At 37.8% G+C, this 12,105-nt stretch overlaps 1 protein-coding gene across 1 annotated transcript in view; it reads right to left on the bottom strand.

Moving 5' to 3' along the window:
• Positions 1 to 12,105, bottom strand: part of IQCM (IQ motif containing M) — a 436,096-nt gene that overhangs the window by 358,153 nt on the left and 65,838 nt on the right. The window contains exon 5 of the mRNA XM_082727609.1: positions 9,665 to 9,932. Coding sequence (XP_082583735.1) covers positions 9,665 to 9,932 — 268 coding nt within the window. The remainder of the gene's footprint in view (positions 1 to 9,664; positions 9,933 to 12,105) is intronic.

The following is a 12,105-nucleotide window of genomic DNA, read 5'->3' as shown; positions in this document are numbered from 1 at the left end:
AATTATTACAGTGTATTTTTAAAGTTGATATCCTTGGATCAAATTCAAGGAATGTTTGGCCTATTCTCATATAGATGTTTAGCTTATGGAAGATAATGCAACTGATTCGTCAGGGCAGCGTGAGCAAGAGGTACATATATCATACACACAGGACTCACTTTTCTTTCTAATCTCACAAACTTTAATCAAGTTCTGGAATTAATACCACTGATATCTTAGATCATGCTTCCATTCACACTGAAGTGAATATTGGGAATATGTTTAAAAAATAGATCCAAGTTACAGACTTAATATATACTTTTTGAGATAAGAACTTTGAGAAATGAATTCCAATTTTAATTCAAATATAAACTCTAAGATCAGCACTTCACGGCTATCTGGTGGGACTCATGCAAAGGCTCCCAGTAAAATGTCTCTGACTCCAACAAAGCCTATAATAGGATTTTCAGGACGACTGCAATCCTCCTCATACTATTCATAAAACCTTGACTTTTTTCTCACATCCCCTACCCCAAGATCCTTGGTCTCCTGATTACAAACCACCAAAGAAAATAATCCCCAAAATGAGACTATCATTAGGACAAATTACTCACCTTCTATTAAAGACCCTTAGAACTAGACTTCTCACTCTTTGCTGCCTTAATTTCCACAGACCTACACTCTTTCATCCTTCCTTAAATCACCTCCCCAAATTCTTCAGTGAACCCTAAGAAACCCCAGATCTTTCATCAACTAAAGTGATATTCTAGCTATGTTCTTTGTTCTCATTCGAACCACCCTTAGTTTCCTAAGGGCACAATTTCTTCAACAGTACTCTCAAGGGGTATCTATGCTTCTCTTCTTACATTCCATACTCTAGGGCTAGGGATAAATTCAAATTCTTCCTTTATCCTTACTGACACTTCTCAACAATTTCTCTTTTGTCTTATTAAAAAAAAAAGGAGCAGGTGTATCTTTCACAACAAATTATCATTTCATAATCCAAGCACTCCCACACCCAGATTATGATTATTTCACCCTTTTCCTCATTCCTCAAAACTCAATACTTCCCATCCCAACCTCAAGTAAAGACCTCACTTCTAATTTCACTGGGAAAAAAAAAAAAATAATACTAATCCTGCCCATCTGATCTACCAATAATCATCCTGTGTCTGTGTCCATGGCCCTGTCTTCCTTCTAGGACATTGGGTGAGCTTTCCTTGTTGTCTGAGGGATTCCTCCTGCTTGACTGAAATATGAGTAATACAGGGTGCCTGCATGGCTCTAACACAGCTGATTAAGCATCTAACTTTTGGGTTCAGCTCACGTCATGATCTCAGGGTTGTGAGATTGAGCTCTGCATTGGGTTCCACACTCATCTGGAAGTCAGCTTGAGATTCTCCTTCTATCTCTGCCCCTCCCCCTATTCACATGCATGCAAGGGCATGCTCTCTCTCTCTAAAATAAATTTAAAAATCCTTAAAAAAAATTTTTTAAAAGGAAATATGAGTAACATCTCACACACTCCTGACTGCCCCCGAACTGTTTATTTCCACTTCCTTTGCTGGGTACTCCTCTTTTTGTCCTCTAAATGTTGAAAACTTCCAGAACTTAGTCCTTGGATTTTTTTCTTTCCACCTACATTTATTTTTTACACAATCTTATCGAAGTCAATGATTGTAAATAAAATTGTTATCTATTCTGTTCAATATGGTAGCCATTCACCAACCATAGCTTTGTGTGGAGGCTGAGAAAAATTAAGGCCATCCCACCTCAGGTTTAGCCTTAGTATAAGTACAGCCATCTTAGTTCCGGCAGCCATCTCAGACCCCTGTGTCCAAGGGCTGACCTTCCCCTACATTACTTTAGTTACAAGGACCCCCCACCCTGCTTTAGTAATAGGAAGCCCCACCTTTCTTTGGTTCTAGAAACCCCCACCCTGCTTTAGTAACAGGAACCCATAAACACCGTTGCCTTAACTAAGCTTGGGGTCCAAGTCCCTACTCTGCTGTGTCAGGTACACTTGGGCCCAAGCTTAAGCTTGTCAAATAAACCCTCATGTGATCGCATCAGTGTTGGCTCCTTGGTGGTCTCTCGGATGCAAAAACTTGGGCATAACACTTTGAGTGGTGAATATGTGGCTAGTCCAATTTCTAAAATATACACTGGATTTGAGGGACTTAGTATGAGAAAACTAAAATACTAACAATTTTATATTGGCTATTCTCTATATATTAAGTTAAATAAATCTACTATTAAAATTAATTTTCCGGGGCATTTGAAAGGTTTGCAGCCAGTTAAATGTCTGCCTTCAGCTCAGGTCATGAGTTCTGGGTCTTGGAATCGAGCCTCACATAGGCTCCCTGCTCAGCAGTGAGCCTGCTTCCCCTCTTATCTCTCTGCCCCTCCCCACCACTTGTTCTCCCTCTCTCTCTCTCTCTCTCTTTCTCTCAAATAAATAAAATCTTTTTAAATATTTAAATTAAATTAATTTTCCTGTTTCTTTTTTAAAATTTACTTATTTTTTTATTTAAGTAATCTCTATACTCAATAACAGGCTTGAACTCAAAAATCCAAGATCAAAAATCACATGCTCTTTTGACTGAGACAACCAGGTGCCCATTGCCTGTTTCTTTTTATCTTTTTAATGTGGCCACTAGAAAATTCTTGGTCACATTTGTGGTTCATATTATATTTCTATTAGACAATATTGATCTGTACCTGAATGATTCCAACCTTTCTTTCCTTTGAGCCCACACTTACATTACATACTACCTATTTGACACTTTCATTTGTATGTATGACTGGCACATTAAACATGTATCCAAATCTCAACTCTAGGTTTCTGCCCATTGAAAACTGCCTGTTCCTCTCCTCCCTGTCTCAGAAAATGGCAATTCCTGTCTTCCAATTCATCAGGTCTAAAGTCTAAGAATCATCTTTCCTTGACTCTTTCTCTCCCTCACACTCCACACCCAGTCTTTCAGAAAGTACTGACAACTTACCATCAAAATATTTTTAAGAGGATATTTCAAGGAAAAAAGAAAGTGAGAAAGAAAGGACTAATCTAAGAATTCTTTTTGAGTTGACCATCACTACCAGAAATTGTTTGGGACATTCTGAGAAGCTTCATATAGTGTCACTGAGACCCTTTTGCTCAGGCAAAGAAAGAAAGAAATTTATTCATTGGCTCTTATCCTCCCTTCCTGGTTGCTCATGTGTCAGTGATGAGCCCATTCCTATTGGTGTCCCAAGCCAGGAAGGCATCAGGGAACCCTGGAGGAGAAAGCAGCCTCTATATCCGAAGCTGAAATAAGAAGGACATTTGGGGGAATTTCAAGTGGTGTATGAAATGTGTTTGCCACAACTCTCAGAGCAAACCAAGTGCTTCTCTTCCCAACTCACATAATAAGTGATATAACATCAGTAGCTTGAAATTGGCTACTTTAGAGTATTTACACCACTGAAACTGGCAAAGCTATCTATCAGGCTTCCTCCCTCTTGTCCACAGTTATTAAACATCTGCTAGCACAGCATTGACTATAGGTTCTGTTCTTCAGATAGCTACAGTTTACCCCTCTCTTGCTCCGTCTCAGAACTGCAGCCACATTAGTTCTTTTTGCACTTCTTTGATATCACTTCTGTGCTTCCCTCCTTTGGGCCAATGCAAATGGTTTTCCCATGGCCTAGAACTCCAAGCAGGCAATACTTCTTGACTGAGTAATTCTTCCACATCTTGCATAGCTTACAAATGTCATTTCCTTGGGAAAGCCTTTGCTGACCCCAGTCTAGGTCTCATTCATTTGTCATCTATTCTCCACTGCATATAAGTGATTATTTGATACCTGTTCCTCCAGCTACACTACAAGTTCCATGAGGGAGAAAGTCACCAACACTTTTCTCACTTTTTTGCATTCCCCATACTGACCTTGTATGTATCCTGAATATCTCAACAAAAAATTTCAATCAACCGTTATTAAAAGCACTTTTACCATTCTCCTATAAGTGGAACTGTAGTTGTCTTAAGAGTATTGGAAAAGAGTCTTCATAATTGAAAATATGGGAACCACATCAAGAGGAGAACACGAGACATTTTTTGGATGGGCATCGCTTCCAGCCATAACCCACTGAGCTAAACCCCAGTCACATAGCTCTACGCAGACTAGCTGCCAAGGAAGAAAGGATATAACAATAAGTTTGATAAATTAGAAAGTCTTTGCCACAGTCAGCCCTATTAGACATCAAATATCTATCCATTCTTGTTTCCTGACAAATCACACTCTTCCTCTCCCCAAAGGAGAGCCTAAAATTCAAACAAAGTACTACACCCAGCTCAGAGCCCAGGATCTCTGGCTGTTTGCAGTCTACCGCATCAGGTGCAGGTGTGGCTCCTTCTGCTCAAATAAAAATGTGTACCAAACATAAAAATTATTTCCACCTTTCCCACAAGAACACAATATCCAGTAGTGGGAAATGAGTAGTGGGGTAGGTATATGCTAACCTTGGGAAAAACTCCATTAGTGAAAGGAAAAGAGAATCACCATACGGAATAAGTTATAGAATCCTCTGGGGAGGCCCTGAGAAGCCCTTCACCCTGGAAGTAGGAAAGTTCTTTGAGTATACAATTATTCTGTTCTGAGAGTAAACTCCCTTATTCATTTTTTCTTAGTGGCCCTGGATCCTCTCTGGGAAGTTTTTTTTTTTTTTTCCTTGTTTGTTGGCCACATCTTGCTATTATCTTCTTTGGAACTGTATAGCTTTTGTGGGTCACTTCCAGATAAAGCCACCTTATTTTACTTTCAAATATTCAATTAAATCAAGATTCATGGTTTCTTTGGCAATAAAGTTGTCTAAAATATTTGGTAGATTTTTTAATCTATTTTCTTTTAATTAATTCTTCATGCCAATAACCACATTCAATATTTTTTTAAGCATAACTTTAAAATTTCTCTTGTATCTTCACTTCCTAACCCCTTACATTAGTCCTTCAACTTAATGGTAAGTGCCTGAAGGTGAGCTGAGATAATGCGCTGGGTTAGGGAGAGCATACCCTTAATCTGATCTTTGCTGCAATAAGTCTTAGACATTTGCTCAAAACCAAGCACTCAGATACCTGGTATAACTATGCCCTTTCTCTTCTGCTTGCAAACCAGCCAATATATTTGTTAGTTCATCTCTTTTTTTATAATAACTTCCCAAAGGCAGCCAAAACCACCAGTATATTTCAATAACACTGTATCCCAACATCATCACCTAGAACAACAAAGCTCAGTACGTATGTGCTCTAGATTCCAATTGGTTGCTGGTGGCAGTTTTACCATTACATAAGATACATCACCAAACCTTTAATATGCCGCATCTGTTTCCATGCTGCCCCTAGGACAAAGCACTATGCCAATGAATCCCAAAGTTCTTTCCCTGTGTTTTATGTTCCATCCATTGTTGACCAAATCTAGATAACTCTACTTCTCAAATATCTCTAAAATCTTTCCCCTCAGTTCTGTCCCCAGGGGTGCTACCTTAATTCAAGTCATCCTTTCTCATCTAAGTTTGTCCCCTCATTGGTAGACTCTGTGCCTCCAAAATTCATCACACCTCATCTCTGCTCCCAGAAATGTTCTAAAATGCCAATATGATCACGACAATCTCTCTCTTTTTTTTTTTAAGATTTTGTTTATTTATTTGACAGAGAGAAATCACAAGTAGATGGAGAGGCAGGCAGAGAGAGAGGGAGGGGGAAGCAGGCTCCCCACTGAGCAGAGAGCCCGATGCGGGACTCGATCCCAGGACCCTGAGATCATGACCTGAGCTCAAGGCAGCGGCTTAACCCACTGAGCCACCCAGGCGCCCATGACCACTACAATCTCTTATTAAAACATCTGAAGGGTTCCCATTGCTTTTAGGCTAAAATTAAAAATTCTCCAATATCTGGTCTCATCTCTAATTACTCTTCAATCCTCATTTCAGTTATGTAAAATCATTTTAGCTCCCACAAATACACCACTATCACTTACTCAGATATCCATTATCATGTAAAGGTTAGACTATCTGACTAGATAGAAATATTTTTCTTTCTTCAGTAAACTTATTCATGCTCCAAAATGTACCAAAGACTTTCAATCTCCCACGAATACATCTCTGAATTAGGTATCCTTCCTACTGATTTCAAAGCAGTGAAGCTTGTTTTTATTACAGTATAGGCCACACTATATTATAATTGTCTGTTTATCCTTCTTCATCCAACCGCATATAAATTACATATGTCAAGTTTGAACTTCTTGAGGACAAGTAGCATATCTTTTGTCTCTATACATCTCACATTGTAAGTAAATGTTGGCTGAACAAATACAAGAGCCCCACAGTTATGGCAGGATAGTGATCTATCAATCTTTACCCTTCATCCTGCTCTCTCTTCCAGCTTCCTGATGACTGTCTCCATATACATGCCTACTTAGCAGATCTAAGACTGAATTCATTGATTTTCTCATCCCCTTCGTCAACTGCTTAAAATCCAGTTGTCCCTCTGAATTCTGGTCTCAACTTAATGATGTCTATCTACCCAGTTTTCCATCTAGCCACCTCAAAATCTTTCTTTAAGAATTCTTTGGTCAAGTTATTTGGTGATAGCCAGTTAAAAACAACAAACAGAGTTCTTTTCTGCAGCATTTCACAGAGCTTTCAATATGTTAATGCTTAATATGAATCTCAACCAGTAACTGTATTTTCTTAAACTCATCTAACCAGAGATCCCTTTTGCTGAGCAGAATCCCTCAGAACTCATGTTCAGAGGACTCTACTTTGAGAAATGCTGCTGTAAATCCCTCTCTACCTTCTTCCTTGCCCTCATCTTGAAATCACCAATGGCTTTCTCTTATATATGGGTTCAAATCCTTGGCCTGTTAATTATACTCTCTTCTAGCCTTTCTCACCTTCCTAACCTCACTTCTTATCACATCTCTCCTTTCCCAAAATGCACCACAATTTTTCTTCCATCAGAGCTTTAATATTTTTCTCCCATAGCTCAAAATGGCCTCTTCTTTTCCCACCCTGCATTTAACAAACTTCTCCTTAAACCCCTTCCTAATGAGAGCTCTCTTTTTTTGACTTTGTAGATTTTATTTCTTCATTTGAGACAGAGAGATATACAGTGAGAGCACGAGTGGGGGGAGAGACAGGAAGAGAGGGAGAAGCAGACTCCCCCACGAGCTGGGAGCCCAATGCAGGGCTCAATCTCAGGACCCAGAGATCATGATGCAGAGATGCAGAGATGTGAGTCACTCAGACAGCCCCTAATGAGATCTCTCTTGACAAACTTTCATTCTGGCACTAGGTTAGTTACTCTTCAATATCTCCATAATGCTTTGTACTTATCTCTAGTACAGCAATTGTCACAACTGGATGTTGAAAAAGAAAAGCAAAGCTGACAGCATCACAATGCCGGACTTCAAGCTCTATTACAAAGCTGTAATCGTCAAGACAGTATGGTACTGACACAAAAACAGATACAGAGATCAATGGAACAGAATAGAGAGCCCAGAAATGGCCCCTCAACTCTATGGTCAACTAATCCTCAACAAAACAGGAAAGACTGTCCAATGGAAAAAAGACAGTTTCTTCAACAAATGGTGTTGGGAAAATCTGATAGCCACATACAAAAGAATGAAACTGGACCATTTCCTTATACCACACACAAAAATAGACTCAAAATAGATGATAGACCTCAATATGAGACAGGAATCGATCAAAATCCTTGAGGAGAGCACAGGCAGCTACCTCTACAACCTCAGTCACAGGATCTTCTTCCTAGAAATATCACCAAAGGCAAGGGAAACAAGGCCAAAAATTAACTATTAGGACTTCATCAAGATCAAATACTTTTGCACAGCAAAGGAAAGAGTCAACAAAACCAAAAGATAACCGACAGAATGGGAGAAAATATTTGCAAATGACATATCAGATAAAGGGCTAGTACCCAAATATCTATAAAGGACTAATAAAACTCAACTTCCAAAGAACAAATAGTCCAATCAAGAAGTGGGCAGAAGACATGAACAGACATTTCTGCAAAGGAGACATCCAAATGGCCAACAGACACATGAAAAAGTGCTCAACATCACTCAGCATAAGGGAAATACAAATCAAATCCACAGTGAGATACCACTTCACACCAGTCAAAATGGCTAAAATTAACCAGTCAGGAAATGACAGGCATTGGTGAGGATGTAGAGAAAAGGGAACCCTCCTATACTGTTGGTGGGAATACAAGCTGGTGCAGCCACTTTGGAAAACAGCATGGAGATTCCTCAAAAAGTTGAAAATAGACATACTCTATGACCCAGCAATTGCACCACAAGGTATTTACCCTAAAGACACAAATGTAGTGATCTGAAGGGGCATGCACACCCCAATGTTTATAGCAACAATGCCCACAATAGCCAAACTATGGAAAGAGCCTAGATGTCCATCAACAGATGAATGAATAAAGATGTGGTATATATATGTGATATATATACCACATCTACTTTATCCATATATATCCATATATTCTATATCCATATGTATACATAATGTAGCCATCAAAAAACCCAAAATCTTGCTATTTGCAACAATTTGGATGGAACTAGAAGGTATTATGCTAGATGAAATAAGTCAATCAGACAAAGACAAGTATCATATGATCTCACTGATAGAGGAGTTTGAGAAACAAAGCAGGATCATAGGGGAAGGGAGGGAAAACACAAACCATAAGAGATTTAATTTCAGGAAACAAACTGAGGGTTGCTGGATTGGAGGGGGCTGGGAGGGATAGGGTGGCTGGAGGATGGACACTGGTAAGCGCTATGAATTGTGTAAGACTGATGAATCACAGACCTGTACCCTTGAAACAAATAATACATTCTATGTTAATATAAATAAATGAATGAATGAATGAATGAATAGATAAATAAATAAGAAATTACCTAGGCATTCATCTCCACCATTACTTTATGAGCCCTTTAATCTCTGTTTATCCAACTTCTAACGTAGAATTGAATGAAAAATATTCACTCATTGAATGAAAAATATTCACATGAAAGAATAACATAACAAGCAATTACAAAAGAGGAAAAGTGGAGGTGAAGTTATGAAGGCTTAAACAGAAATGTGTCATAAGAAGTCATTTATTCCAGCCATTAGTCTCCAGAAAACGGTATCACTTTGTTCAAATAGACTTCCGGGTTCCATCTTACCAAGTTCCTGATAAAAAGTAAATCTTTACTATAATTTGTCTTATAGGAATTCTATAGCTCCCAAAAATCTTTTTGGGGGAACACGTTCACAGATAGTTTGCCTATCCTATTTATCCTACTCAACAATAGAATTCAAAGCCATAAACCTCTCACTGCTTTATTAACTGTGAACTACAGTCTGAGGTCTTATATTAGAAGAACTACCACTCTGTTGGAAGACGTGGCTAAGCAATTTTGTCCCCATAAATTCCTCATTCCCATTAGCGTACTCTCCTCTCAATTTCTGGTGGCCCCAGAGTCTTAGTAACCCTTTTAATCATGCCTCCTCACCTTCCACTGCTAAGATTTAAAGTGTGGGCTTTTGTTTCAAAAAGGAAATTTTATTAAAAGCACACCAGAAGCAAACTGTTTTGCCAGTTGGCTTACTGAACTTCTTTGTTACACCAAAAACTTACCTTTCGTGATTAGATGCATACAGTCCTTGAATTTTTCCTTTACACTAAAAATGTCTGGCTCCTTAAAAGAAGTTCGTTGTGAGGGCTCCTTAAAATGTTCACTTTTGAACAGGTATTTGGGAAAACAAATACTTTTGTGTGCTGTCCGAAATTCTTGGACCACATCAAGTGCTTCCTTTTTTTTAATCTCCAAAGGTATGAATTTGCCAGATTTGGGGTTTTGATGTTTATTTTTAAAAACATTTATAGAAGTACTTTGAACTTTATTCTGTGAGTAAAACAAAAGTAAATTTAATAAAATTTAATTTTAATATTAATCATATAATAAAAGTAAATAATACATTTTATTAATAAGTTAAGAAAATTCTATCTAACAAATGCATTTTTAAAAGTACCTTACTATATAAGATATTTACTATAAAGCACATGACAGTAATCAGGTAAAGCAGATGTTATCCTTTATAGTTCTCCAAAAGCCCTTAACAAGAATGAGGATTATATTCCACTTCAAAAGAGAAAAAAATGTAAATTCTCCAATAATAATTTTCTTTTCACATGTGATATTTTCAAATGCAGCTTTAAAGTTTTTAAATAGTAAGCATACAAGAATTTAATAATTTTCAAGCATCCTTTAAGAATTTTTGAATGTCCATAAAATGCTAACACTCTCAAACCTCTTTCTCTGTTGAATATAAGAAATTACAGCTCATACATGGAAGTATGAGAAGAAAAGTATTTTAGAAAAGTATTTTAATAATCAGGTATATATTTTAGATCCTTTCAATCACTTAATTCCTTCTTAATTTTGACTAGCTTGAGCAAAAGAAAAATAATACAGTCCCAGGTCTCTGATAGGTAATTATCCAAACAATTATAATTTTTCTATTCTAGACATTCTCTTGCCCCATAGGTAGTGCTATAGTTCCCTGCCCTCATCACTCCCCTCCCCCCAAAAAAAGTTGCCAACTTAAGACACCAGTAAGGAGGTTTTAATATTCTAGTACTGTTTTGCCAAGCAACCAAAGATGGAGAAGTATACTCTTATGACTGGATAAAACTCTTTAAAAAGTCAAGGTTCTAAAGTACAACTATTGAACTGTTTAAACTGTGAAGTTTTCATTCCATGTGTCTACTAGTGAAATCAATATAATTTAAAATTATTTTCAATTGATTAGGGGAAAAAGTTAGTTAAGCAGTGTTAACAATGTTCATGGTAAATTAAAACCACCTATGACCAGCTTCAGCCTAGAGGACCATTCAAATGAAATATATGTAACAATTACAACATTCCCACACACACCATAAGCATTGAAAAGTATTTAAAATCGTTATCCAAGATACAGGTTTTTTAAAAAAAAAAATGTATTGAGGGACACCTGGGTGGCTCAGTTGGTTAAGCAACAGCCTTCAGCTTAGGTCATGATCCTGGAATCCCAGAATCAAGTCCTGCATCGGGCTCCCTGCTTAATGGGGAGTCTGCTTCTCCCTCTGACCCTCTCTCTCCCTTCTCATGCTCTCTCTGTCTCGTTCTTCCTCTCTCAAATAAATATATAAAATCTTTAAAAAATATATGAATTGGGGAGCTCAGCAGGGAGTCTGCTTCTCCCTCTGACCCTAAACTTCCTGTGCTTATGCTCTTTCTCTTTCTTTCTCAAATAAACAAATAAGATCCTTAAAAAAAAAAAAAAAAAAAAAAAAAAAAGTATTCAAAAGGGGATAGTAGGGGCGCCTGGGTGGCTCAGAGGGTTAAAGCCTCTGCCTTCGGCTCAGGTCATGATCCCAGGGTCCTGGGATCGAGCCCCGCTTCTCTCTCTCTCTCTCTCTGCCTGCCTATTTGTGATCTCTGTCAAATAAATAAAAATTAAATCTTTAAAAAAAATTTTTTTAAAAAAAGGGGGATAGTATAGTGTGGCACACACAAAGCCATCTTAAGATCACCTTCCCTCACCTGTCTTCCAAAGACCCATTTGTCACAATAGCTGCTGCTCCCCAAAATTTCCCACCTCCCCTGAAGATGCTTATTATTAAAATTTCATCCTGTGCTGACTCTCTTATCTCTTTGCAGACCCAGTACCTCACACATCTTCTCATCTTCCAAATCTATGCCATTCAGCAAATATTTATTGAGCCAGCCGCAAAGATTTTTGCTGGAGATACAACAACCAAAAAAGAATCACTGTCCTCAAGGAATGATCAGACTGGTAAATGGCTCTAATGCACGGTGATATGGAAGAAGAAACAAGGAAGCATGTCATGCTGGGGGCACACACCTCATGGCATAGTTCCTAGCTTAGTTTTATCTAATAGTGTTTAAAGATGGATATTTATTTGAAATATATAATTCAAACATTTCTGTTATAATTCATCAAAAGAAAAAATGAAAAATTGGATTAGGATTAAATGTGCAAATATACATGTAATTAAATAATCTTTATAGCTAT

This window comes from Mustela nivalis (assembly GCF_964662115.1).
Source record: "Mustela nivalis genome assembly, chromosome: 4".
NCBI classification, from domain to species: Eukaryota; Metazoa; Chordata; class Mammalia; order Carnivora; family Mustelidae; genus Mustela; species Mustela nivalis.
This window is presented reverse-complemented; position numbering and strand designations above follow the sequence as displayed.